Below are 21961 nucleotides of genomic sequence, written 5' to 3' on the forward strand. Positions count from 1 at the left end.
TCTGGCTTCAGGGTAGGAGCTGCTTCTTCAGGTCCTAATTCTGCCACTCGATGGGAAATGTTTGATTTCAATGTGAGTGCCTGTTTGAATAATCTGGGGAGAGGAAAAATTAGTTCAGATTCAGTGTTTAAAGGCTGCTCTGTAAAGAAGCTTGTGATTGCTGGCTATCAGCAGCGTGGGCTAAGCAGTGGCACACTTGAGGAATGTCTTCCCAAAGCACTGGACCTGGAGCGTGTGCCTGACCTTGCCACTTACTTGCTGGATACTTTTGGAAGTTAGTTGAGATTGATGGCCCCGGGTCACATTCTTTAAGATGGAGATGTTTATGCACAGTCTGTCACTTGTGAGATGCTGGGCAGTGTGTGGTGCTGCTGCCTTTCCTAATCGTTCCCTTGGGAGGTTGGGAATTTGCAGGAGGGCCGAGCTCTGTGCTCAGCGTTCACACCCGGCAAGTGCAGCACTGCCACTCAAATCAGCTCAAGTAGGTGCTGTCAGGCAGGCACAAGCTCTTCCCAGCTCTTTCACACACCACATAAACTGAGCATGCTGAGCTCCCAGTCCTGGCTGAAAGCAGCTTCAGCCGAAATGTGCTTTTGTCTGCAGCGAGGGCTGGGCAGAATGGGCTGGCAGTGCAGGTACAGCAGCACCTTGGAGCACTCCTGCAGCCTGCACACGCTGGACAGGCTGGGCTTGCAGTACACCTCATTTCCTCCACCTGAAATGGTGCCCCAGCTTCCCTTCAATCATTTCAGCTCCCTTGCTCTCTGACACACTTTCCGCTGACAGTAATTCTGTGAGCGCTCCTCAGGCATTTACTGCCATCACTGGAGGAAATACTGATGGCTTAAAGTGGGATCATTTCCTTTCTGATGGACAGCAAGCACCTGTGAGAGTTCTAATAGCTGTGCAGTGTCTCTGAGTAGGTAGCAGGGAAGACGGGTGCAGTTCTCTGCAGTGCAGCTCTGAAGAGGAAACTGGGGGAGAGGGAGAAAGCCACGGCTGCCTTCCTGTGGAGCTCACAACAGGAGATTTGGTGTATCCACCTCCCCAGTGGGTGATGGTGGAGAATGGTTTATGCCAAAAACATGGTCAACCATATGCTCACACTGGTGCAGATTTCCTTGACCTCTCACTGAAGTGAAGGTGTTTGCTGTGTACATTCTTACTTTCATTGTGCCCTGAATGACTGTTAAACGCTGTTTCCAGGTGCTTGGTACTACCATGGAGGGAGAGGACTATTTTTCTCCCTCAAGTAATTGAGAAGGAAGGGAACAGCACCAGCCCCTTTCTCCACAGCTTTTTGAAATAATTACTGCTCAGCACTGTATCATTATTTACTCAGGTCTCGTGCAGGGAAAAAGAGCAATCAAAGCTTTGTAAATTCAGTGTGGATTGAAATGCATTTAAAAGTAGAGTGAACTGACCTTCTCTTTTGTAGTGTTTGGCTATGTTGTGTTGAGGTAACATTTGTCCAAGGGATCTCTACTTGGTGTGGTGCCTTCAAGGTCCTGGTAGCCAAGGTCTTCATTCTTGGGACATAACAAGTGGGCATTTAGCAGAGTACAGCAGCTTGCTCTTCAGCTATTCCTAGGTGACAGGAATGCAACCTCTGGTAATAAATTTGACTGTTTCAATTACAGTGAGTTTCTTGGTTCATCCACTTGTATTTTTAAGTTAAATCATGTATCATAAACCTGTAAACCAGTGTCAGCTTCAAATGTCTTAACATTTCCAAAGCTGTCTTGTCAAAAAGTCATCTTTTTCTCGAGCTCAACATGTGACGGGGTCAGAGCAAATGTGATGCATTTTAAAAAGCAAGACCCAGATTCATCTGGAATATGTCAGCTGTGAAAGGAGAATTGCAGTCCAAGGTTAAACAAACAAGGATTTCATTTGCAATCATTTTAATTGATATTGATTGTGTTGCTTGAATGTAGGGTCAAAGCAAGAAAGTCACTTCAAATCTAGACTCTAGTTTTTGCCTTTTGAAACGGCTTTGGTGGCTTTGGCTGAGAGGCCTGGGGGCTGTTGAGTTCAAATTCAGTCACCTGGGTATACTCTTACCTGATACCCTTCAGTGGAGTTGTCTCTTATCCCATTCCGTTTTCATCCCTTTTTTTTCTTTCCTTATTATTCACCTAATTTATTTGCCTGTTGGCTATTCATCTTTTCTTGTGCAGGCTCCTGTCCTTGCAGTGGTTTCTCTCTCTACGGACCCATCTTCAAATCCCTGCTTTAAAGTTAGTCTTTCGTGTACTTTTCTCATGTATATCTCCAATATTATCCTTCCATTTGAATTACTGCCTCCTGTGTCACCTTTATGCAACTTAAATGGATGGTAGATTTGCTGTAGTAGTGCTCCTGTCTGTATTTGTAATGTGCTTTGTCTACTTAGAAAGTATGAGAACATGGTCAGCGATTGTTTCTGTGTTGCTGTTTTACAAACCGAGTATCAGGTCAATAGAAATATTTTAAAAGTAACCTAATCAAAAATAAATCTCTTTCAATTGCTCTCTGAGCCAGGATCTCTCCCTGAACAACAAACACATTTGACAACCCTGCTGCTAATGGCATGATAAAGTTGATATAAGGATAGATGGTGCTCAGATCCTTGGGGGCTTTTCCATTGCAATTTTTTGAGAGAAGCTGGAGGCAGAAACAGGGACGAGCAGGGGCATTTTCAGAGACAGCTATGGCTTTTATTTCCTTTGAGTGGATCCTTCTCCTGTTTGATGTTCAGGGCGATATTTCATGTTCCCCAGCTTAAGGAATGAGTGCTGCAGTGACGAGCTGTGGAGAGAGAAGCTGGAGGCTGTTTCCCTTCTGGGAAATCAGCCCATATAATCTCCTGAAGTCGGCAGAGGCAGTCTGGCAGGAGCAGAGTGTAACCAGTCCTTGGCTGAGCCTTGCAGTGTCCGATGGGCCCTGGGGACAGGGGATTGTAATGGGCTTGATTTCACACCAGGGCTGCGTTTTGAACTGATGCTTGAGGGCTGAGAGTAGTTATTTTATTAACTGTAGGTGTTATTTTCGCCCTCTGCATCCCAGCAGCACACTTGAGGGTTTTCATCTGGCCGTGTGGGGTTTGGGCATTTCCTTCAGGTTCTTTAAGTGTTCCCTGTGTCTGACAGGTATTTACAACCAGAGCCTTCCCCTCTATGCTTCCTGAGATCTCAGAGCTGTGTAAATTCAGAGGATTAAGGCAGAGTTTGAGCTGGGCTGAGCAAACAGGCAGTGATAACTCCAGCCAGAGGATGGCTGTGGATCTGAGCTTGTGCCAGGGTCCTCCAGGGCTGATCATTATTTCCTGATCAAAATGTGGAGTCCGTTGTGCAGAAGGCTCTCGCTGTGGCATTTTGGGGGTAAGAAGAGTCTCATTCCACAACTGAGGGCAGTGCACCCCTGTTATTCCCAGCTTTATTTATAAACTGAGCACTGTGCACCTTGAGTGCCTTTGGAGATTGCAGCTGTGCCTTGGTGACAGAAGAAAAATGGCTTTTCCGGAAGGAGTGTTCCGAGTGATTAAGGACGCCACGAGCAGGGGTGCAGTTGCATAACTTTAACTAGCTCAGGCTGAATAGTGGTGGAAAAAAAAATCACACAGGTTTTTATTATGGACCCCCAAAACGTGTTGCAGACCCTGCCAGCCTGTGCCAAGGTCCTTTGCCAGTGGATCTTCACGACCACTCCTGTGGGAGGTATTTCAGGTGGAGCCGGAGGAGGCCCCTCGATCCCATTTTCAGCTGAAGTGTTCTTTGGTGTCTGTACATCCAAATAAACAAATGAGGAGATAGAATCTGTGTGTTTCATGGAGTAACTGCCAGGAAGGAGGCTCTGAAGAAAGGCCTAATTCTTCCTTATCTGTAACCATGCAGCCAATTAGAACCATCTGCTCTCAGTCTGCAGCCCAGACAGACAAGGGGCTGCAGATGGAGAGGCTGCAGCCTGCCCTGGAAGGTGTGAGAGAAATTCCTAAGTGAGGACAGGTAGGAGACAGCCCTGGAAGCAGTGAGTAGTAAGGAACAAAATAATTTTCTATATTCCGGGAAAAGATTTAGCAATCTCCTTTCTGGAACAGAGAAGAGAGAAAGGGCCTGGATCCACCAGCTTTCCCTGGAGAAGGGATTTACTGGCCCTGTGACAGCAAAGGTAGTCAGGTCTGGGTTGGACAGAACTCCCAAGGGTGGATGTGGAGACCTTTTGACTGTGGTGCCTGACTTGAGATATTATCACTGTGTGAATCCCTGAGCTTTGTGTGATGTGCAAAGGTGAAAATATCTGCTGGTCTGGGCTTGCCTGGGGAGAAGGCTCCAGTGGGGCAGTTTGTCAGGAGGCCAGTCTCTCCCGCCAGCTGGGATTTCGGGATTGAAGTCAGTCAAGATGCATCAATAAACATTCACTCTTGTGATGTTCTGGATTTCCAGCACGAGCAGAGATGCACATCCAAAAATAGCAAGCTCTTGTGCTAAGTGAGGTCCCCAACTTGGAGGTAATAAACTTTAGCAAAAGAGCAATCGCTGGGAAGGCTCTTTTAGTAGGGTAAATAGAAAGGAGACAAAGGAGGCAAGAACAGAAACCCCATTAGCCCTCTCCTGCTCTCTGCCTGAGGCTGCAGAGGTCTGCATTGAGCAGCACAAAGAACAGCCCCGCTGTCCCTCTCTGTCAGCAGGGAGGTGCTGAGTTCAGTGTCCTGCCTTCCCAGAATAAAGCCCCGTGAGCTGCATCCTCTGCTGGACTGGGGAGGAGCAGGACTGTGGAGTAACAGTAGTAGTTTTCTTGTCATGGGTTGAGAAACTTGGCTTTTTTCCCCCGGGGCTGCCCCAGGTGTGTGGTGGAGCTGAGGCCTCCCCTGCCCTCCTCCCCTGCCTGGGCCTGGGGCTTCATCCACGGCTGTCTGAGAAGTGCTCGAGATTCCTGCACCCAAGTGGCACTACAAGTGAATGAATTATTTCCTTGGCTTTGATCCAGGTATAACTGTATTCCCTGAATTAATTTTGCTGGTAGCTCGGTGATGAGACAAACCTTAAATCTCCAAACGGAACAGGGATAAAAGGCTAAATTTCCAAGTAGGGAGTTTTTTGTAGGATTTGCTCAGGAGAAAATCACAGATTTCCAGACTGGTTCTGTGGTGAAGTGAATCATCTAAAACTGCAGTGAAGGTGCTGTGGGTACTGAGGGAAGACTTCCCCTAAAGTATTAACAGGGGCCCGATCACCATGAGTTTAAACCAAAACGGTCAATTAGTGGCTTTGAAGGCATCCTTCAAAGTGAATATTGCACCCCGAGCCAGGAGTACAAGATTTGCTGGTGCTCTCAGGTGGTGGCATTTCCCTGCCCCAGCCTCCTTTCTCCCTCAGCAGGGCCCGTGTCACCTCATGCAGCATCTTCCATGTGCCTACTGTCACGTCTTACCTGCATCTGAATTGCGAAGAAGTGCACATTTGTGGTGACTTCTGTTTCTAGTATTTTGCTGGGTATCAGTTAACATATCATTTCCACGTCACTAGGTTTTGATCAGTTGCTGAAGATTAGCATTTTGATTTTTGTCTCAGCAGCTTCCCAGCAAACAGGACATTGTGACCTTTAAGTGGCATCTTGAACTGCTGCTTTAAAGTGTTACCTTTAAACTAAAAACCAAACTGAGCAGCTAAACACTATTTTATGTTCCTCGTTTTACCATTCATGGAGAATAATGCCAGACAGTCATTTTCCTTGCTCTTTCCCCAGTTATGGGCTTGGCAAGCTGAACTGTGTTCTGGTGTGTTCTAGGGCTTCCAAGACAGTGCTAGTTATTTTAATTTTGGTGGAGGGGTTGTATCCTCGGTGGTTTTGCAACTTGCTGTCTCTCTGTGTGCTTTAAGAGGAGGCTCCAGCCCCACAGGACCCCTGTGCAAGGTGTACAGAGGTTGGGTGCTGGCTAATTGTGTCAGAGCCTGGGTTGGAATTGGACATAGCTCGAAGTATTTTATTGCTGTGGTTCTGATTTCAATGTCTCTGTGACCCCAAAGTGTCAGCACATCATCTCCCTTCCCAGGGAAGGGTAACTTAAAACAAGTGAGTGATTTGGAGTGGAATCAGCATGTTGCACACTGAAGCAGTCAATTCACTAATTAAAGGAGAGGGGGAGGAAGTAATCTGGAGCAATCAGCAGGGCATTTCATCCCAGTTCCTAATTTTCTTTTTTGTTGGGCTTCAGTTTTTGAAAGACTAGAGAGCTAATGATTTTCATGAGCTCTTTTGCAGTACTGAAGGTGCGTGCATTGATGTGAGCAGTTGCACTGTGAGCTCCCTTCACACGGGATACAAATATCCCTGATGTAATTGCTTGAGTTGGAAGCAAGGCATTTAGAGAAATATCTGTGGGTGAAGTTGACGAAGTTTGGCATAGTAAGCAGTGCTTTTAAGGTATATCCTAATCTGATGTATTTACCTCACATAAAAAATTAATTGGAATAGAGATTCTGCAAAACATTCCCGTAAGAGTTCGGTTTTTATCCTTGAGCAGTTAATAAAAGACATTGGGGAGAAATTTATCTAGCTGTAGTGAACTAATGTCATAGTGATTTGACATATTATTTCTTTAACTCCTTTTCCATGCGATGTGTGTGGGGAGAGAGTTTGGTACATTGTCACTGGGAGTTCAGCTTTCAGTCCTCAGAGATGCCAGGGATAGCAGCAGTAATTCCCTCCTCTGATCTCACTTTCTGATGTTAATCATTATGACACGACATACCCGCTTTTAAACTGTGCTTGGATTGTGTGTTAGAGCCCTGATTCAGGGCAGACACTTAACACTTAGAAGTGTTCAACCTCTGTTGTGTGTTTGGATGCCATTGATCTCTCTGGCTCAGGGAATGTGGTAGGGCTTTAGAAGTGCCTTTCTCCATATGAATGCTGCTGCAAATCAGACACCATCAGCCCCAAGGGGGGGTCTGATGTGTTTCGTTCTGAGATCAGAAACAAAACAAAATAAAACCCACCTCTGTTTCAGTTGAACAGTTAAAGGCTTCCCTTCAGGATCCTGACTTGGTCATGTGCTGTTGACGTGTGGTTTCTGAATTAATCTGGAGTGAACTCATTTTCATAACCAGTTCCAGCATCTCTGAAATGAATCAAACACATAGCCTGGAGAGTATTCATCCTAATCTAATCTAAAATTACTGTTTGCATTGTGCGTGCCTAATTATTCATCCTAAGTCATCTCTGGAAGGAACACGCTGTCTTGTTTGTACGGCTTAATGCTTAAAAGTAGCCTTAAAGAACTTGAAGAACTTACAGTCCTGGTTTTTTCCTCCTTTACAGAAGGACATGTCGCTAAAGCCTCAGGAGAGGAAAGAGAAATGGGAGAGGCATCCAGGAAAGAAACCCAGAGAATCTGAAAACTGTGTGTCTGCTGAGCCGAGTGAAAATGGCCATAACAATGATGCTGGGAGCTCTGAGAGAGAGGCAGAGAGAGGCAAAGAGCGGATGAAGAAGAAACTCCCCCTGAAGTCCAAACAGGTAGGAGATCACTTCTCCTCTGAAGTGACCATGTCATGGCACTGGCCACTGTGAAATGTTGTCCTTGCTGGTAGGCTGAGGTTGTTAATGTAAATGGCTTCTCTGGTAACTTGTGCTGGTGAAAACAACGTCTCTTAGAAGGCTCTTGGCCAAGTGCACAAACCCTGTGTTGAGGGCAGGTTTCATAAGCTGAAATGGAAGATCAGGTGTCCAGGGTAATGTAGGAAGGAAGGAGCAGACCTCCCTTGTATCCTGCAGCTTTGAGGCAGTGTGGTGATTCATACCATAGGTTTGTGGCTCTTACAGTCTTAGACACAAAGAGAAATCATCAGCTGGATCACAACCTCCTTTGGGGAAGGTGTGCTTGTTAATGTGCACCTGGAAGTTGCAGACATGGCTATGTCCATCTCAGGAATCAAGTACCCCCAGGACAGTGTGTTGAGGAGGAGAGACTATTCAAGTATTTTAGAAGTGGAGAGTCAGTTTGGAGAGAGCTTGCTGTGGGCTGTCTTTTCTCTGTGCCCTTCTATAATGTGGTGGAGCATGAATGAATCAGGAGTTGTCATGTGGGAGGGGATGATTGCAGAGACTCCTGTCTGAGCCACAGCACCTGCAGAGCCCAGAGGTGACAAAGAAGAGGCACTGGGGCTGGCAGGCTCTTCATCACCTCACTGCTGCTCAGCAGGGAGGTTTGCTGGTGACTCTGTGAGCATTCCTTGGTTTGCAATCCCCATGGCACAGCAGCATCTATCTGTGGGCACTTTCCCAGTTGTCCATTAACTGGGAGCCAGTGGGAACACCAGTGTCCTTCCAGCATTTGTCCTGAGCTAGGAAGCACACTGCAATGAAAAACTGGTTTTTATTCTCTGTGATGCAGAGAAAAAGAGCTGTTTAACCCAGGCACAGCTTTTGTTTTGTGGAAGTGATCCTGTACCTGTGCCAGACAGAGAAAGATTGAATTGTCCAGTTACTGGAATTGTTTTTTCAGACTTGCAATATTGTAGGATTTGAAAGAATCGTTAAGGTTATCTATTGTAACCCCCCACATGATTCTCCACCACACACAGTCTTTTGGGATTGCATTTTAGCATATTGGTTCAGAAGGGCTCATCACATATAAAGTTAGAAATTCTCATGGTCTACTCATGACCCTGCTCTTGTGGTGGCTAATTGTTGTCTTTAAAGCAGACTTTTGTTTTCTTCCTTTTGATTAAAAAAAAAAATAGTTGGAATAATTCAGTGCAAATAATTTATGTAAAGATGTTAGTACTTTTTCTGCTTGCAAACATTTGGGTAGCAAATCATGTAATCATGCACTCCCAGGAAAATATTTGCCAGGTTTGTTTTCTTTTAACTCCCCATAGTGATACCAAATGTTTTGGTTTTAGACTCATCAGTGTCTGTGTAGTTAAGATATATCAAGTTTCTTGATTGGTTTTGGTATTAGTTGAGTGATAGGATTTCAATTCCCCCCTGGTTACAGGTGCAATGAGCTTGTGCACAAACTGTGCTCTGTGCCAACTGAAATGGTTTCTGATTATGGATGAATAGAGGCACATTTTAGTTTCTATGAAAGTCTGAACAACTAGGATGCTTTTCTTGGCTTCCAAACCCACAAACCCAAGCATGTATTTCACCAGAAGTGCCTGGCTTTGATATAAAATATTCAGAAGCAAGAGTACTGGATGGTATTCCTGCCTGACACTTACACCAGGATTCTGGCATTGTGCTTCCTCAGCTCCTCTGCCTCTGTAAAGCTACTGCTCTGTCAGGTTTTATATTTAAGTGAAAAGGCCCCAAACACCACTCCAGCAACCCTTGGAGTATCCATAAAGCTGTCTCCCCTGCCACTCTGCTCCCCAGAGTAACAAAACAAATGCTCATGTTGATGCAACTGGGAGTGGAGCAGATTATGGGGACAGGGAGCACAAAGGAGCTCATTAGGTCTCAGTTGCCACCAAAATCTCCCTCACATGGAAGCTTGGCTGCAGTAAATGCTGCTTTTCTACTGATTGGAGTTGTTTCTTCTGGTCTAAAATTGCGCTGCAGGACTTCAGTGCATGGCAGGGGTTTGCACTGCTGGGGATGTGAGAGGCAGGGGAGAGGTTCCCTGTTCCTGCAGGAGGAAAGGGTTGTTAGCAGTGACATCTTCTACATGAAATTTAAAACTCAGTTTCATGTAGTTCTGGCCACTAGGGATTTCATGACACTTCTTCAGAAACCTTTGGGGGTAGGAGTTTTTGTTGCATTGGCAAACTCCAATTTCTTTTATTATACACTGCTGCTTTAGTTTACCAAACAATTTAGATTGTTGGTATTTCAGCTTTGAAAAATGAGGACATGGTTATCTGTTTCTTCTGGCTAGTATTTGGCTGCCATGAGTGATTAAATAGGGGATTTGCTGCCACATTCATAAAAACCTGAATTCATCTTTCATTGTTTAATCTTTTTGTTTTCCCCTGTGAGGATAAGTAACAAACTCTAAAAAGAGCAAGGAGCTTGCACAAAGCGTATGAAATAAAAGCTGTGATGAGTGACTCATTAATACACCGTGCCTCTCTAAAGGAGTCACACTTAGAATTTATCTTTTATTGGAAAGGGAGGTTTTTTAAAATGCCTTCTATTATCCTAACTGGTACAGTTCTGAAAACCAGACAAGTCTGGGGGTCTGTAAGGTTGATGAAAGTAGCAGCCAAATCTAACCTACATAAACTAGGCTATTCTTAGTTCAAACTAATTATGCAAATGATATAGACACGTTCAATAATTTTTCCTTTTTTTTTTAATAACCACAAAGTTCACACCTAGAATTCTGGCATTTCCTGCCAAGCTGTCTAGACAAATTGGCTGTAATATTAAGTTTCCTGGAATTTGGGGGATGATTTTTGCAATTCAGGGTTATTAAACATAGGTTTATACCTCATTTGGAAAGCTTATTGTAATTAATGCTAATTATATTGGGATGTTGCTTAGAAATTACTGTTCAATTTGAAGCTTTCCTTATACTCTCATCCCTTCTTTTCACAATGCTACTGAATTGTCATCTCTTCTACGCAGCCTCCTCTAATAAATCAAATTGGGCATTATAATTATGGTATTCTGCTAATCCTTGTAGAGAGGTGCAAAGTGGTAAGCTGATTTGAGTGCCAGGTTGTCTGCTTTGTTTAGAAAATTAGATTAATACTTCACTGCATTTGACAAAGCATCCAGATTGCCGTTTGCTCCTGAATATTTGGTAGTTCTGTACCTCAGGCTATGGGGAGAGGGCTGTGAGAACCAATCTGTCCTTTCCAGCCTATTACTCCCAGCCGTGTATAGAAATCATTCAAACACGTTTATCTCCTGCTGTAACCCAGCAGAGGGAGAAAAGGGCATTTCAAATAGTTACAGGTCCTCTGGTCAAAGATTTGTCAGGATTTGTTGGGGCTGCTCTCAACACATGCACACAGGGAAAGGTGCTGATCTGAAACTGCTGCTCTGCAATGGGGATCAACAAAACCTCCTGCAGCCATCAGCTGTGTCGAGGAATGGGGAAGTGTTGGAAGCTGGGGTGGATTTTCCTGTAGCCAGAGTGGCCTACAGGAAAGCCAAGCCCTCTGACAGTCTGTAACTGCCTCCAACACAGGAATATTTCTTGGAAATTAAGTCACTGCCTTTTCAAAAAGCCGTGTCCAGGGCTAAGCCTGTGGTTTGTGGAAGGGAATCCTCACCACAGCTGCAGACAGTGCTGGGGGGGGAGAGCAGCCCTTCACCTCTTTGGAAGGGCTCCTTTATGGTTGGGGGTATAATTGTATTAGATGAAGTAAGAGGTAGGTATAAATGAAACATTTTAGTTCCAGTGCTTCCCTGTGTGTCCTCTGTTGTTCTGCTAGTTTTTAGAGAAGTCACCCCTTGAACTTGGAGTCAGCCTTTGATTAGCCTTAGCTGGGCTGTTCTTCTCTTTCTTGGTGTCATTTTTGGAGTTGCTTATTCCTGTGAACATCTGAGCACAGTGGATGTAGAACAGTTGGGGGTTTTGTTGGTTTTTTTGGTTGTTTTTTTTTTAAATTATTTTCTAATTTTTTTTTCTGAGTTCCAGGACCCGTTGATCTTTCTGCCTGAAAAGAGTTGGGGCTAATAGGAAAGAGTTGCTGGTATTTCCAGTTACCTGAACCTCAGGCTCCGTGGTTAGTCAGTTTGGGAGCATCAGGGTGTGTTGAATATATTTAGATGTTAAATGTGGCTGCAGTAGCACTCTGTTCTGCAAATAGTCATTTGTCACGAAGATTAGTGTCTTACACCTCCTCCTTCCTTTTCTCACCCACTGTTTAAATCACCTGAGATGAGGAAGAGTCTCAGAGAAGCTGAGGAAAACAGGGTGGTGTAGCACGTATTTAGTGCTCATAAATAGCCTGTTGGGTTTGGAGCATGGGAGGAAAGGGCAGGGAAGCTGACGGGGTCGTGTTGCTCTGGAGGTGTGACATCTCTGTGACTTCAGCAGATCTTCCTGGAGGGAGGGAAAGCAGAGCTAATTCCCCTGTCTCATTCACTCCCGGGCCTTCATCAAACTGCTGAGCATTATTGATGATTAATGTATATTGTTGCTGTGGCTCTTGCTGGACTGGAACTGCTAAATTGCATTAACAAGTTTGATTACCTATTCATGTGGTTTCTCTGTGATGCTCATCATCTCGTTATCCAACATTCAGTGATGGATATAACACCCTCCCTGCCCCAAGGGGAACAGTGCTCTGGGTTCCTGCTGAGCTGAAGGCGATACACTGACTCGTTTGCCGTCCAGGATTCTCACGTTCCTCTGATGTCTCGGTGAAAATTGATAGCTCATCTTCAAACCAGTTACATACCCTTGGCCCCGTTTGTGTGGGGTGGTGGTACCCAAAGGCTGTGGGGCTTTTCCCAAGGTAGAGAGAAACAGTCTAGAAGCCTGTCTGGCTAATGAGGTGTTTGGTGTGGAAAATTTCCTTTGGCATCACGTTGCTCATGCTGATGGTTGGGCAATAGGAGCATGTAGCTGCTTGAGTTCAGAGTTCAGAGACTGAAATGTCTCTTTCTTAGCTGAGGCTCAGCAGCCACATAGGAGAGTGAGTCTGAAAAATAACCCTTGGAATCTTTGTCTGTATGCCAGAGGACATAGATATGCCTGTCCTTCTGTGTCTTAGTAATTTAGTGTTTGGAAGCTGCATTGTGTCTAAGAAGGTTATTCTGTTACCTGCAGTATCTCAGGCTACTGAAAGCAAATGAATTCTAGGCAGCTTACAAAAAAAAAAATTAAAGAGAGAAAGAAAAGAGAAGTTGCCTTTAATGTGGGTTTTGGGGATTGGTTTGGTTTGGTGTGTGCTGCTTTGGTGTTTGCATTGCACTGCTTTTGAACACTGAAATTATACAAACTTGTCTCTCTTTGTTTCTAATTGATGTTACCCTTTTTGTTAGCAGATATTGTTATTTAAACGTCCTTTGAAACTAAACAACAAAGCAAAAGGAAAAACAGTCCATTTTCTTTTAATCAGGAAAACGTTTGCTTGGTGTATTGCTTAAAACCAGGGTCCATTTCTACCTTTATAAGTACAAGAATTTACAGTCTGGCCATGGAAGCTCTGCACAGGTTAGTTTGAGGTGGGCATTCCTGATGGCTGGGAGGGCAGGGCTGTTAGGGCAGTGCCATTCCCTGCCTGGAGCCTCTGAGCCAGCGTGGCCAGGCTGGCTGGAAGCCCGGGAGGTGCCTTCACCTGGAGCTTTGGTTCCCTCCAGCTTGCAGGTTGTGGTGCTGGGCTCCAGCAGAGCCTCCCCGAGGACAGACTGGCTCCTGCCCCTGGGAGAGGTGTCTCTGGCTCCAGAGCTCCTAACGAGGTTGTGGTGCCGGGCCCTGTCCCGGGGGATTTTGGAGGGGTCCTTTCCGGCACAGCCGCAGATGGCCCTGCCTGGCTCTCTCCCGCTAATCTGCAGGAGCAGAGACTTCCCAGCTGCCTGGGAAACCACTGGGGAGCACGGTGCAAAGTACTGAAATGGGCAACACGGCATTTAGGCATTAGGTTTGCTAATCCAAGGCCTAAAATCAGCCTCATTTCAATCAATAGCAATCTGTTTGCACTGTCAGGAACTAATTTAAAAATCTGCTTTAAGTCCTGGTTAGGCACTTGGTATTCTGTTTTCTGGATCAAAGTAGAGGGGAAGCAGTGGGCATAGCACAGCAGTGGCAGGAGGAGGAAAAATCCTTTGTAAATAAAAAGTGGATGTTTATTTCCCAAATGAAACCCTGCTGTTACGAAGAAGTGCTGTTGTTTTTGCTAAATTTATCCAGGAATTCATCAAGATTCTTGAAGTGGCCTTAGAGCCCACTCTGCAGCAGAGGGAGAACTTTGCAGTGTGTTCAGTTTGTTTAAAATGCTGCAGGAACATTAGGCCATTAAAGTCTGCATTATAGCTGTGACACAGGTAACTTCATCATGGGATTGCAACCACCTTCTTAGAGCTACAGCACAGCTTCCATAATGGACCTCTGTAACACACTGTGCTTCAGGACTAGTGCAAAATAATACCATAAACCCTCTGGGAACTACGACAGGAGGCAGCCTTTGCTTAAGCTGGAAAAAATGTATTTCAAAACCTTCTGCAGTTCTGGTAGGGAAGCATAAATTGAAGAGATCACGCTTATTAGAATTGGGGGGTGTCCAACTATTTTTAGACTAATGCTGAAGCATGAAACAGAAGCATATGCTGGATTTTACTACACCACAAATATTATTTTCTCAACAGAGTGATGTAAAGCATGTTTTGGCTGATGAAAATGTTCTGTGTAGGAGATTGTGGCTTTGTCTGTCTCAGTGAGTAGTGAAATACTTGCTCATCTGGACCTCAGAGTTCCCCTGTTGTAGCTGACCCTCCCTTGCCAGTATTGCTGCTCCATGTGCCCCACTTGTCCCTGCTTTTGTAGGGCTCTCCTGGTTCTCCCAGAGAGGCTCAGCTGCCCCTGAGTGCAGCTCCTCAGTGTGCCCATGCTGGGCTGGGCAGAGCCTTCTCCCCTGGCCAGCACCTTCCTGCTGCCACGGGCTTTGCTGGGGTGGGTGTCAGAGCCAGCAGGGGTTGGGTGGCCATGGAGGATGGGGATGAAGTGTCTTGCCACGTGCACTCTGCTCCCTGCTTTGTATACAAGGATCATATTGCTGCTGTTATGGCATCGACCCTGCCGGGTTCAGAACTGGACCCCACGGCTTAGCCTGCAGCACTGCCTTCTGCCTTCTTTGTCCCTGCTTCTCCTCTTCTCCAAAATTCCACTGTTCCCACTCTCCTCTCCCACTTCACAGCATCTGGGCAGCAGCGATGTGTTCAGGCCTCCAGATGGCTGCTGGCATTTTTAAGATGTGTTGGAGCAGGTTTAGAGAGCACAGTGGTGAAAGCACTGGATGCTACCAGTGCATTCTGTGCTGGGACTTCTTGCACCACCTGCAGTGGAGCTGAACCGTGGTGTCTGGGGGGGCCTTTTGTCTCCATCTGAGCTCCCCCTCGGAGGGGATGTGGTGGCTGCAGCCCCAGTGAAGTGTGGCCAGACAGACCTCTGTGCCTGGAGACACACACAGGCACTGCCTAAGCAGAGCAATCCAGAGGAAGCCTCTCAGAGCAGCTCTCACCGGGCCAGACTCGTCCCCAGCAAACGGGGACTTGCAAACAAGCCTTGATCTGACATTCCTGGAGGTTTCAGACTTAAAAAAGGTCAGAAAACTCAAGCAGTAGGAAGACAATTAAGCCCCACTGGTACAGTGTAAGGAAGTGATGTTGTATGTGTGTGAACAGTCAAACCAGGTATAAGCTTGGGTCACCTTTAACTTCTCTGCCTGTAGTTAGATGACTGATAAGGACTTTAGGTCACATTTGCTTAAATGCAGCCTCAGACAGGAGCAGAATAAAGGGAAACAAAGCGATCCCCTCTTCTCACTGACAGTCTGTAAGTAGCTGTGAATGAATCTCGTTCCAGCGGCTTCTTTTGAAAGGGAGAAATAAAAAGGAAATTTCATTGCTGTCAACTTATGTGGCATTAGACACTATAAAAAAGGTTGTTGGTGGTCATTGGTTACATTGTTATAAAAGAAGAGCTAAATGGTTTGTAATTTAAAGAAGGGGATTTAATTACATGAAGTAATTTACAGGAAGCTATAACCGCTTGTATCTTTTTCTCTGTTGAATTTAATTGGTTGACACAATGCACAAAGTCCTCTTTCTTTTCCTTCTTCCCTCCTCTCCTTTTTTTGTTTTATTTGTTTATTTCTTTTGGAGAAGATAAGGCACCAAGATGGAGCACTTTCGTTGTATCTGTGATTTTAGGAAGTTGAACAATGGAGCAGTGTGGGCTGTTTGAAGAGATTCTGAGCCTTGGCTGGAGGTTCTCCTTGTACATCTCTTCAGGGCACTGAGACAGGACTTGTTCCAGGTGTCCTCTGAGGTGTGAAGAGCCCTTTTTCCCAGGTTCAGTGCTGATGCTGCAGGAGGGATGAGGACCCCGAAGAAGCCACAGTCTTTTTGGATGTTGTTTTTCTGATTTGGATGAGAGGTGTCTCAATGGTTACTTCATCTTGATTAAAGCACTAGTTGCCTGATATTTTAGCTAACTTTGGAGAAGAGGTTGGGATCTGTTACCTAATTGTAGCTCCTGTTCTCAGGCTTGTACTACGTCTGCAGTGCAATACAAGGCCTCTGAATGGTATAGTTCCTTATCATCATCCCTGTAATTTTTGGGATGATCACAGGTATTTTTTTTTCAGTGTGAAATAAGCCTAGTGGGTGCAGACAGCCAATATTCTTCCTCTAGCACACTTACCAGTGTAATATCTAAACCATCTGTGCTGCTGCAGTGTAAATCTGAGCTGATTTAAAACAAACAAAATGACATCCCAATGTCACTCGTGGTTGAGGCAGGATGAATACCTTCTTCATGAGGTGCTGTTACTGTCCACATGCAGAACTTGTCCTTGTTCACAGCTGGCCCTGGGTCCCTGCTGCTGCTGGATCCCTGCTGGGATCAGTGTGCCAGGAGCTGCAGCAGGATTGCTTTGGCAGCTGCCAGTCTTTGCCTGAAGTCATTCGGTGGCACTGGTCCAGCTCCCTTGGCTTTCCTCGTGGAAGTGGATCAGAGATGGGGCTGTTTTCCACCCCTCAGTTGCTCTTGCCTCACAAACTGCAGCCTGGGGTGGTGTTACCCACATCCCCTGGCCTCCTGGCTGAGTCCTTGAGGGAGATTTTTCCATGCTCCTGCCTGGGGGATGGTTTGCATGAGCTGTTGGGAACATACACAGCCTGAGCAAGCACAGCTTTGGTTTGGAGACATCTCTTAGGTAAAATAAGCACTTGCATTTTTGCTTTAGTCCTTCAAGCCAGGTTATTAGTGGCTGTTCAGGTGAATGCTGCTGCACCATTGTTTGGGCAAAGTCAGTCTATTTTCTCTAATGTTTTCTGTAAAAGAAACTTAAGAATGAAATAAAGCCTGAAGGGGGTTGTGATAGATTTAAAGCTCTTCCAAACTTACCAGTTGAGGGAGTCCTTAGGCATAGTCAGGTGTCTATGTCTCTTTTAACTCAAGATTTGAAATATGCTCTGTCTGTATGTAGGTTTTTCCAGCTGTTAGCACTCTAAATTGATTCTAAAATTTTTTGAGCCTTGAAATTAATTTCTTTAAAAAAGATCCCAGCAAGGAGGATAGTTTAGGAATTGAATTTGTAAACTCTTACTATCATTACATGCAAAAGTTAGGGCTGCCTTTTTTTTTTCTTTCTGGTGGCTTTCTCTCAATTTTCTTTCTTTGGAGCTGGAGTTGTTGAGATTAAAAAAAACAAAGTATTTTTTGGGTAGCTGCTGGATTCTGAATGTTGGTGTCTAAAGTCAGTTATGCAAATATGTGGGTTTTTTAATTTAAAAACAAATCTTCCATCTTCACTCTTCCACGTTCCACTTTCTTCTGGTTAAAGGGTTTCATTTTGGCACTAGGGAAAGGAGCACAGGCTGGATTCTTCCTTCAGCTGCAGATCCATTGCCATTTAAAGCTAAAGACTAGCAACAGGTTTCATTTTACTCTCTCCAATGTTTCCTCTTACAACTCTGCTTGACTCATTGACACCGAATAGTAAAAACAAGGAAAAAACCCTTTCCAGGGGAAATCTTATCCACTGGAATAATACTGCTAAAAGAATCCAAGGAGGAGGTGTAATGGATCAAGTAGTGGATGCTGTCCAGGGAAGCCAGAAAAACAGTGCTGTGATGAATATGAATAGCCCTCTGATGCTGTGACACTGCAGCCTCTTGGAAGGTGGTGCTGGATCTCATAAAGTTGTCTTTCCGTTGGTTCTCAAAACTTTTGAGTGGTCATAGGGAAATATTTTATACTTTAACATGAAGTTTATTGCTGTAGTGTCAGTCATAGGCATCTTTTTGGACTTAGTGCCACAGTCTGTGTAGGATTGGAGATGGAGGTGGCTCAGCTGCTCTGTTGTGGAGTACATCTGCAGCTTTAACATGAAAAAAATGAATGTTCCAGTTTCCAGCTATATTTCAGCTCATATGGAGCAATTTCAGTGTGTAAAGGTGTAAATGGGGATGACACAGAAGAAAGAGGGTCATATTGCAAGTGTTGCCTGCATTGAGGGCTTTGAACTTGCTCCACATTTGTACATGTGCTCTTTTTCTCCCGGGTGCAGACTGCAAAAACCAACAACACAAAAATAAACCTGTTATTCTTTGCTTACCACGTAGGAAATAATCATAACAGCAGAGGACAAAGTTGAGCTGCACAGGAGCCATCCTGCAGAGCTGGGTTTGGGGTGTGTCCGTGCCCTCCTGTCAGAGGGGCTGGCAGTGGGGTTGGCTCCGTGCCACTGGAGATTTGCTTCCCCGCTTTCGTCTCTCGCTTTCCTCGCGACTGGCTCGTTTTGTTCATAAAGCAGCTTGTAATTGAGTGTTTGACAAAGAAGTGTTTACAAGCAGTGTTTCTTGTGCATAACTGCCTAGCTGAGGGGAATAACAATTTGGGCCTGAATTTCAGCCCTCCTTTGTCACTGTCGGATCATCGTCGGTGGCGGTGCTGTCTCTGCTTAAAGAGAAAGATGGATTGGAATTGTTTCAGGGCATGGCACCCGAATGGGAATTCGTGCTCTTGGAAGAAGCTGGCAACTGTTCCTTGTGGCCTGTGCTCTTTCTTTGTCCTTGTCTTGACTGTGGACCACACCAAGGTGTGTGCCAATTGATTACCATCTGCGGTGACTTCTGGGTTTTTGGAGATGGAGCCTGCTGATTTAGGGGGAATTTTATTCTGGGCATGTGAAATGTGAAGGTTGGAGTTCTGCCAGATTTTAAGCCTTCTCCAGCCATCGTGTGGGGTGAGATGCTGTAGGCTGTAGCTGTCCTAATCTGGGAACGTGGTTGGAGTTCAGTCTTCGTGGGTTGAAACCGGCAGTGCAGATGGGACCTGTGTTATCAAAATAAAAGCCACGTTTAGCTATCACACAGGAAGAAAGGGACTCGGGGATTAAGCTTTTCAGTTCAGGCAGCATGTGGGTGTTTCAATTGTCCATGCCAAAACCCTTCTGCAAATTACGCCAAGTGGGCAGGGTGTGTAGGGAACAGAAGCAATGAAGTTATGCATGAGTAAGGAACAGCTCAGGCTTTATTTAGATCCATTATAGGTCATTAGCAAAGGGTAATTTTTGGGGGGGAGGAGGGGGGTCTTTTAAAGGGGCTGCTTGCAGGAATTACCATATTTAACCAGAAGTGATGGGAATCAGGGCATAGGGAATAAGCAAAGACAATCCCTAGAATTGTCTACTAATAGCTGGAGGCACCTGGAGCTCCAGGTTTCCGGGCTGGATGGGGCAGTTCCCGTTAAAGGGTTAGGGTCGGTGCCAGTCTGTGACTAAAACCCGCAGGTAGAGATGAAAATAAATCACAACATGTGAAACAAAAGTCATGCAGTCAGGCATGAGTCAGAGTGGTACTGGGGCATTGTGGCAGACGAGTTTAACTCCTTCCCTGCTGCTTGACTACAAGCCCGGAGCGATTTCTGTAGCAAGTCTGCCAGTATCAAGTCTGCTTTTCTGGGTATAGCTGTTACTTAATACTGATGAATTTTATTACTGGATACTGATGTGTTGAGCAAAACCAGACAAACAGTCACAGCTTTACTGACAAACTAGGAGAGGTTTTTCGTGATGACTGTGCTGCTCAGGGCATCTCTGAATTAGTGTTACTGCTCAGCAGAGTGCTTGGACTGCAGCAATGTGCTGTTCAATTCCTGTACAGAGACGACCACAGGACACTCACACCCAGAGTGCCTTTTGTTTGTCCTCATGCAAAATGCTGCAGGTGTTTTGCTAAGACATCTTCCCAATCCCCTTAGCCTTGTTCTGAATCATCCTGGTGTGTTGAGTAGCTGGGTAAATAACCTGTGGTTTTATATGCCTGTACAAATGGTGGTCTCTTACAATCCTTTGCAGCTGGATATCCCCCCCTCCCTTGTTTACCTGGCTTGTCAAGAGCAGAGGGAGAAGAAAAATGTCTTTGTGACAGCTTTTTTTTTTTTTTTCCCCTTACAGTGAAGCAGAGGAATAAAAGGATTATTTTTTTTTTCCCCAGACAGTCTCTCCAGAGCAGCAGCAGCAGCACCAGGGACCTCTAGTAAATTGATCAAGGGACATATTTGACCTTAGGGCTGCTTGTTAGAGAGCGTTGTTATAGGCACGTTGTAATAGCAGATGTAATAAAGCCAGAATTGTCCTAGAGAAAAAAAGCAGTATGTTTTGTGGATTTTGTTTTGTTTTGTTTGGGGCTTTTGTGTGTGTGTGTGTGTGTGTGTTATTTAGTAGGAACTGAATTGTTGTCTGACAACCTTGGGTCACCTCAAATAGGCATAAGCCTAAGGCAAAGCCAAAAGCAGAGGTTTTGGTAGTTAATAGGGGATTTACTGACCCAAGGAACAAGGAAATACTATTTTTCAGGAATTGGCTATTTTTATAGTGCTTTGTGTTCGTCCAACTATCATGTAGCTTTGTAAAGATGATTTCTTTCAAAAACCCATTTCTATTCTTACAGCTTTTAAATCCTTGCTGCTTGAATTGAATTTTTTTTTCTTAACTTTTCCTCAGTTATGCAGTTATCACTGCTCTGCATCTCAGCATTTACTGACCTTCCAGTGTACTGTAAGAGTAAGAATTTATTTAGGGTCCTGTGATAACTGGTCATCACTAATGATTATTTTTCTATGAGAGTGTTCCAGTGCTGTCGTGGCCTAAGGTGTATCTGCTAAACCAGCTTAGCTGAAAGGCTTTTTTAGTCTTTTTATGCAGCAAAGGCTGTTAATGCAACTACACAAATGGGAGCCCTTAGTTAATTCCTAGTTAGGTATTGACTGTACTTGTTGACTTGAAGCTTGTTCTAACAGGATTAGGATTTAATCAGTAAAAGTCAATCTTTTCCTTCTACCTGTCTAAAAAATGAGCTGTTTCCAATGCTGAACTGTGTATGTTAAAATAAAAATAAAACAAGTGATACAGTCTTTATCACTATCAGATACTGGCTTTTGCCTGGTAGTCACTCCAAAAGGAATCAACAGCTATGTGATATTTTTACTTTTGTGTAGAATAGGAATCTTGATCTCTGGCACGATGGTAGTTAGTGTCTGAGTTGGGTTTTTTTTTCTGTTTCCAGACACTGCAGACACAGAACTTGAAAACCCTTCTCCTCCTCCTCAAAAAATCACTATGGAAGAGGAGGAGAGACCATATTCTTACCAGTAGGGCTGATCTGTGAAGTTGTTGAGGTAGAAGGATTTCTACTACCAAGTTCTGCCACTAGATTATTGGGTGAATTGCTTAGCCATCCTTTGTCTGATTGCTTATCTGTAACCTGGAGGAAATAATTTTTACTTACTTTTTAAAGTGCTTGCAATACACAGAAAGAAAATAGCAGGGGACATGATGGTTATTTTATTACCATACAGGAAAATACAAGGCTGTGTTTTTGACCTGACAAAGGAAGGGAGGAGGTCACTGCTGTGGGAGTCTTGCTCTTGCTGACAAGGTGTAAGGGACCAGCCTTAAGTTGTGCAACATCAGACACAGACTAGGCTGGGTTTGGAAGCAGCACTGACACCTCAGCTCAGAGTGACCCAAAGCACAGAGAACCGGTTCAGGTGGAGGACGTGAGAGAAGTGACTCCATCCAAGCTGGTATTCCTGCATCATGCCAGGTGGATGTGCCAGGTGCCCAGGATGGATGCCAGCTTCAGGTTTCAAGAGTTTACTGAGAGGTGCTGAGCCCCATTCCGTGATCTAATCCAGCAAGAACCTTGCAGAAGGCTCTGGCAATTGCCGAGGATGATCTAATGCTGGTATTAATCATCACCTCATGATTGAGAACTAGGTGTGAGTATTGAGGGTGTTTCCACAGTACAAATCCAGGGAATCTTGATAGCAAACTCGCTGGGCCAG

At 44.9% G+C, this 21961-nt stretch overlaps 1 protein-coding gene across 19 annotated transcripts in view; it reads left to right on the forward strand.

Annotated features, from left to right (window-relative positions):
* The window catches only part of FBRSL1 (fibrosin like 1), a 506568-nt gene that overhangs the window by 129073 nt on the left and 355534 nt on the right, over positions 1–21961 (forward strand). For all 19 annotated transcript variants that reach the window (XM_051769062.1, XM_051769069.1, XM_051769078.1 and 16 more), the window contains exon 2: positions 7303–7500. In XM_051769062.1, the coding sequence (XP_051625022.1) occupies positions 7303–7500 (198 nt within the window). The remainder of the gene's footprint in view (positions 1–7302; positions 7501–21961) is intronic.

This window comes from Manacus candei, unplaced genomic scaffold, assembly GCF_025592945.1.
Source record: "Manacus candei isolate 608988 ecotype Guabito, Panama unplaced genomic scaffold, ASM2559294v1 h1tg000103l, whole genome shotgun sequence".
In the NCBI taxonomy this organism is placed as follows: domain Eukaryota; kingdom Metazoa; phylum Chordata; class Aves; order Passeriformes; family Pipridae; genus Manacus; species Manacus candei.